This window comes from Aphis gossypii, chromosome 2 (assembly GCF_020184175.1).
Source record: "Aphis gossypii isolate Hap1 chromosome 2, ASM2018417v2, whole genome shotgun sequence".
NCBI classification, from domain to species: Eukaryota; Metazoa; Arthropoda; class Insecta; order Hemiptera; family Aphididae; genus Aphis; species Aphis gossypii.
Genome location: NC_065531.1, coordinates 84,896,574 through 84,903,960, shown reverse-complemented (window position 1 = coordinate 84,903,960; position 7,387 = coordinate 84,896,574). Strand labels below are relative to the sequence as shown.

Here is a 7,387-nt window from a genome sequence, read left to right as displayed (position 1 = left end):
TAATATACAATATATGTATAATGATAAATAAAAATCCCACTCTCACGTCAAACGAGAATATTATCTATCTTTAAATCAAATTCTATACGGTTTAATTATACAGCTATATTATCGATACGTTATTATATTGTGTTCGTGTTCGTGAATGTTCTACTCAGTGTGGCTACACGTTAACGCATTTTTTAATAGTTACAAAATTGTATTATCGAGTATAAGGACATACTTTTTGAAAACCATTTCATAAATTGAGAATTTGTTTTTTTCATTAAGAGTTTTGATTTATAAGCCGGCGCAAAATAGTTTAATATTTCAATGATTTTAATTTAATACATAAATTATATATTTTCTTTAAACATCTTGTACGTACTGGTTTTTTTAGTCTATAAATGTAAAGTATTTTCACGAAACAAAATATTATTATAATTAGACAAAACAAAATCATAATTAACTAATATAATATATAATAAAATTGAATATTTAAATAAAAGTATAGATTTAAATTCAATTAATAATTAAAATATATATAGAATACATTGTTTTTTCTTTTAAATACTGGTAAGTACATTCAACATAATACCAGGTATATTTACTTATCACTTTTATTGATAATACTAATTAAAATATTATGCATTATAATCGACATTTTTTGTGTATTTTTATTTGTTATTCTTTCAATACACAAATATGAAATCAAATTATATTATATCTCTAGAATTGCGTCAGTAAAATTCAACTAAAATCGTGAGTAAATATATTCACGATTTTAGCTCAATTCACACGCCTTTCTTCCAATCAGTTTGGTCCTAAACACATTATACACTCTTATAATCTTATTTTATGATACTACTATAATTGTTAATAATCTAATAATACTAAATTATTATTTATAGGTATTTTTAGAAACTTATATAAAAAGATGTTTTTTTTTCTTAAAATTCTGATACTTAGTTTTATCTTTCTTCGAATGCATTTCATATAAATTAATATTATATTTATGTAGAAACTAATTTTCTCGGAAAAAATGCATGGTAATAATTTTGTTGAGTATTGACCATGATAAAAACAATGTTTTAATAGATATTTTTTATACATTGTAATATATCTTATGAAAGATATATATATATTATTATACAAATTTAAACTAAAGTAAATTTATACTACATTAGCTATTTCTGATTCCGTGTAGACTTAACCTTATATGGTTAATAACTGCATATGATTAATACTCAAACATGCGCAATTAATGAATATAATTTAATGAAAATCGAAGGAAGTTAATATTATATTATCAGTATGTGATATTTATAAATCTATAGAAGCATATAATAATACAATATAAGTTTAATACCTAGTACCCGAGTATATAAATTAATGTAAAAATCGTAAAATATTATCAAAGTGATATACCCAAATGAAAAGTGTAAAAGTAAACACAACATTATTAATGATTCGTAATCTATACGAATACATCTATTGCAGTCATGATTTATTTTGTATATTTTGTAAGAACGTTATATTAAAATAAGTAAATATATTCGTTAGAAAAACTCAAAACTTCAAAACTGATGTTACATCTTTTTGATTTTTTTAAAATACGTTACACAGTAAATAGAATAAAATGATTTATAATCACCGTAGGTACTTGAAAAAAAAATTCGTTTTATAAATGAAAACTATTAAAAATTAATGTATTAAATTATTAATTGTTTTTCCTTGAGGTTTCAATATTATTCTCCATATTATTACAATATATGCAAGCACATTTTGAATTGTTGAAGAAACTAAAAATAAGGAAATATTAAATGAAATTTAAGTATTACTTTTTATTAACTAATTACAAAATAAAATGTTATCTTGTAGGTATCAATAAAGACACAAATGAAATTTGTTTCATTTTGAAATTAAATGAGTCCAAAACGATAAAACCATAATTCTTCAACTTATTTTAGCAGGATGATGTTTTCTGTAAAAAATAAAACATTTCCATTATAATTTCACCACACTTTACACACTATGTTTTACTAACCCTTCTACTCTAATTTAAGTTATATTTCACGAGAAAATTTTCATTATGCAGTTACTTTGAATTAACAAGGTGATTCGCTCCAAAACAACCCCACCCTTGGGGATATTTAACTTTAACATCCGACTGATATAGTATTTTCACCATTTTTTTCTTTATGTATTATAACTTTGTAGAACTATTATTACTAAAGTGAATTATTCAAATGAGGTGTTTCGTTGTTTCTTATATAATGAATAAAACTTAATCGAAATAATACAGTTATCGTTATGTTACAAACTTATACTTAAGCATACATTTCTTACACTTAAAACCTACACGTAAATTATGTATTTATTTATACTTATGAATTTTTAAGTTATCACAATTTAAAATATTTCACCCAAAACATTACATAAAATATATTAACGATATTTATATTTACTATAGAACTAGAATTTATAGAATGCCTATTAGCGCAATAATTACAACATAATTAATATTGTTGATATTATGATGTGTAAATAACTAGTTATGATTACCATGTATCTACTTTGACTGTTTAATTTTTACGTTTACATTAAATATACTTATTGTTATTTATTATAAATTATTCATAAAAGATAAATGATTGTTTATAAATTCTGAAAAGAAAAAAACTTAATTCAATGTAACAATAATTTATAGTTCTGATAAAATTATATCATATAAAGTTAAACTATTGGATTTAAAAGAAAAAAAGATGGACTCATTAAATGCGGAGATACAGAAGAAGTCGGGCAGTAAGAAGAAAAATGTAAAATATGGTTGTTCAGATAAAGAAAATTTAAAGCTTTCGCTGCAGACTTGTAATAATAAATCTAAAAAGAAATTGAATAAAGTTGCTTTTTTGTCTGGGTTGTCCAGGTTCGATGTGAAGAAAAATAATATGTTAGGCCCAGGTCAGAACAACAATTATTGTTATTATATAATACTATATAAAATTATAAAGCAATTTTTTTAAATTATATTATGAACAAACTTAATTTATATTTATAGACAAAATACTATTAACTATATTTGTTGCAAATAATTTATGCTTTATTGTATGTTTATATTTAAAATTGTAAATATTACTTTTTCCATTTTATGAAAATTGCTTTTACTTATTTATTATAAAAAAGTACATAAATAATTCTTAATAAAATATTTAAATGGTTTAATGTAATTATTTTACTATTAAATAATATAATATGATATATTATATACATCAAAATAATTACTGCAATATTACATAATATTTAGAAAATATAATAAATATAGAAGTTTTCTGATAAATAATGATTTTAAATGTTATAATATTCAGATATTTATTGAATTGTTATCATTTTACCATCAGTTTATGTGTCTGCGTAATACACATTTATTATTACTATTAATTTTCACTTGTAATGAGCTATTCAAATTAGATACAAATCATCTATGTAGACTTTATACTTTAATAAAAACAGAAAAGTTCGTTACATAGTCTAAATAGCCTTTTTATGTTATCTTAATATAGTACATTGTTAAAATTAAATAATCATTACAATGAATTGTTTATAATAAATAATGGCTAATTAAATTATTTGAAAATATAGTTTACCTAAAGCCATTTTAGTAATTCTTTAATACGATTTTGTTAGACTTATTTCATATGAACTGTTTGGTACCTAATACAACTATGAAGACTGTGAAAAGTCATGTTTTCCAACAAACATATAAAATGTAAAATATCATTAGTAATTAAAATGTATTTGAAAAAAAAAAGTGTTGTGACAATCAGATTCATATCATAATAACTATACAATATAATTGTTTTAAACATATAGGTATATATAACATTACTTTTCCGAAATGTCAAACTAAAAACAACGGAAAGTTCTCCGGCCGACCATATGATTTCAACATAAATTTGAATTTACCGCCTAATATGTACGCAGATGGTTTGAAACATCATACGATTGAGACACGAGTCAACAAAAAGTTGACCACCAGAGGACCTTATGATACGTTTACAGGTAATAAAAATAAAATATAAATTTGAACTGTAAAGGAATACGATTTTAAGTGTTCAATCATTTTTAGCAATATTTATTTAAATTTGACATTCATAAAATAATCAACAAAGGAATTATTACGATTAAAAATCATGTATAATAACTTTCCCGTGTCCATATAGTCTAGACTGTCTAGAGTCTACACTAAGTTAGGAGATGCACTTAATCGTAATGCAATCTAACTGATAATTTAATAACGTTTGAATCCACAAAATATGGAGATAGTAACAATTAATATTGGTGTAGTTTAATACGTATAAATAATGTTGAACACTCTACTTTTATGTTACTTCAGTAAATAATGTAAGTCTGATAATTAAAATGAAATGTATTTTCTTTTATTAGTTTAAAGTTTGAACTAATAGTCAAACTTTTAATATTTAAAACAATAGTTTGATATTTATATCAAAATTTACTTCTCTCACACTTATAGAATATACATAAAATAAATATAATATTATGTATGATATAGTTACTATATATACCTACTCGTATTAATAGTATTTACGTATGTTCAGTGCCTAATATTTTTATTACCTACTTGATAATTCTAAACCAAATTAAGCCGATGCAATTTTGTTCCACCACTAAGTTCGTTTAAAATGGCGTTTAAATAAATCATCCAAACACAAAATTAATATTTAATCACCATTCATCATTTAACCTATTTATATACTTGAAAATGTCAGAATTTAATAATATATGAGCGAATTCCACAAAATCATTTGAATACGATAAATCAACCACCCAGCTACTTTTTTATGTGTATTATTATTTGAAATCTTATTATTGTCTTGTCGAATATATAATTAGGCATTAACAGTGATTAATATACGCTGTTTTTTTAATGTATAATTCCGATGTGAATAATTGTATTAATATCAAAAAAATTATAATACAAATTATATAAATTAAAAACGTCTGCAATGAAAAATATTATTTCAGGTTTAATCATTGAGAATCATATTAGGTTTACATCCATCATAGGTTTTTTTAGTTGTTTTTGCATATAAAACTCATAATATAGGTAGTTAATTTTAATATCCACCCAGATTTCAAAAATAAATAAAATAATTTTATTTTATAAATGAAATAGTGATAATTATTATAAAATGTCATGATGTGTAAATAAGCAATACAATATTAATTAGGTATAACATATTTTCTTAAAGTCGCTTAACGTATACGATGTACATAGTGCTACGTGTATATTTACATTTATTCTATTACCTATTTTTTAAATTATTTTAGTTTTATTTATGATATTTTAAATAAATAAATATATTTCAATTTAAATAGGACCCAGAGATTCAAGCACTTTGGTAGGTCATGCTGCTGAAAAAAAATGTTTTCTTATATCTGATAATTGGCCACTCTCACTCAAGAGCAACGTATCCAATAATCGTACATACACAAATATTTTCAAAGAGCATTCACCAAGAAGAAAAATAGAACACTACGTACCGGAATTTCGTATAAATATATCCAATTGGTTATCAAAAAAATCTAACAAGTAAGATAAAGATGGTAAAGAATCTCAATCACTATAGGTATATACTGTATATACTTGATGTAGGTAGAATAATAAACTTTATAATTAAATTGTATTCAATACCAATTCGTTAACATTAAACATTTATAAATAATAACCTGAAGTGATTTTTTTCTAATGTTTTTAATTTTTAATTTTAAGATATTATTTCACTTATCAACTAATGTTTCTATACTATATTAAATTTAGGTATCCATTTAACAGTTCTCAACGGATCGGTGACAGTCTGAAAACGATTGAGAATTCGCTCAATCCGGGACCGGGACACTACGATGTAAATTCTTTTAAACGACGAGCGGAAAATGGACATACAAACGTATTTAAAAGTACTACGGCGCAAAGGTTGCTAATAATACGCAAAAGCTATGGCATATTTGATTAAATACATACAATTTTTTTTAAATCGATCCAATAATTTACGTTTTAATAATACTTTGTTGTGGTCAAAGAAATCATCGAATTCCTGTTATTACTATGGATACAAAAGTAATAAAGTATAAATTGAATTTAGGAATTTTATATTTTGTTTATTCAACCATAGATTTGTGTGGAAGCAATGGTTCACTATGTTTTTATAAATAACAACAAAAAAGTGAAAAAAGAAAATTGTATAAGTTGATGAAGCTAATAATATACTTCAAATTATTGTGTACACGGGTCGCAACTTGAACTACTTATAAGTGAACAAGGCTTTAACGGCTTGGTTAACGTTCATGTACTAATTTTGGGATTATTTGACTATTTAGAACAACTTACCTAAATAAGAATCATTGTAATAGATCAGAAAAAAATCTAGAAGATTATAATAATTCCAGCGCATTTTATTTGTCGGTAACTTTATAGAACAACTAAATAATTTATATTTTGATTATGTGGTTAAATAAAAATTTTAAATTACCTATTACCAAATTAAAAAAAAAAAATATCTGAAAAAATATTTTATTACTTGAAAATAATTTACTTATGGCATTTACAATAATACATTGAATAACAGTAAAGAGTTTTTTAGAAAGCTTAGAAATATTTAATGAACTTATATTATGGTTTAATCGTTTTGCTTTAAAATCCTCAAAACGACTATGACTGAAGAATTTTTTTATTACATTCCAAAATCTTACCATGCATCTTCTAAGTTATTGCAAATACTCATTTATTATTACTTATTACAGTAACAGGAACAATAGAAAGAAAAATCTGTCTGAATTAAAAATACTTAATTAAATACTTTGTCAACGACCAACATGCACTGAACATGTACATTGTTTCTGTTATGGTTATTAATAAAATAGCAAAAACTACATAAAGAGAACTAAATACCTATTAATCAGAAAATGTATTTTCTGTATAAAACGTATAATACATATACTTAGTTCTCTTTATGAAGTTATTTTACCATCTAGGTATAATTATTATTAAAAAGTATAATTAAATCATGAAAGAAAACATTTTGTTATTTTTGTTTGAAATACCTACTTTGATGTAGTATGCAGAACGTATATTGTAACTCCGAAAATATTCACTGGTAGTGTAAACTATGGAAACTGTATAGGTACCTACATAAAATGTGTTCATAATGCATATAATATAATATAATATGTGTTTTAGATTATTTAATACTATTAAAATCTATAATCGATCTCATCTGGCAGTAACCTTTGGTTAAAGTTCAAAAATAATAACCATCTAAAGTTCAGATAGGAGCACATAAAGACAATAGATTTTACACGTCGAGATAAAATAACTTTTCCACCATAT

At 23.2% G+C, this 7,387-nt stretch overlaps 1 protein-coding gene across 1 annotated transcript; it reads left to right on the top strand.

The window, feature by feature from the left end:
• Nucleotides 1-2,582: 2,582 nt before the first annotated feature.
• On the top strand, nt 2,583-6,530 carry LOC126550000 (uncharacterized). Its single transcript, XM_050200697.1, has 5 exons — nt 2,583-2,943; nt 3,853-4,041; nt 5,380-5,593; nt 5,822-6,118; nt 6,174-6,530. Exons 1-4 carry the CDS (start codon nt 2,745-2,747, stop codon nt 6,012-6,014), a joined length of 795 nt encoding a protein of 264 aa, XP_050056654.1. The 5' UTR covers nt 2,583-2,744; the 3' UTR covers nt 6,015-6,118; nt 6,174-6,530.
• Nucleotides 6,531-7,387: the final 857 nt, after the last annotated feature.

What these genes read in the sequence shown, in the direction of transcription:
- LOC126550000 (XM_050200697.1), top strand. Translation starts at nt 2,745, where the DNA reads ATGGACTCATTAAATGCGGAGATACAGAAGAAGTCGGGCAGTAAGAAG. An exon ending in AAATAATATGTTAGGCCCAG is followed by an intron (nt 2,944 to 3,852) that starts GTCAGAACAACA and finishes TTAAACATATAG; the next exon opens with GTATATATAACATTACTTTT. An exon ending in TTATCAAAAAAATCTAACAA is followed by an intron (nt 5,594 to 5,821) that starts GTAAGATAAAGA and finishes TATTAAATTTAG; the next exon opens with GTATCCATTTAACAGTTCTC.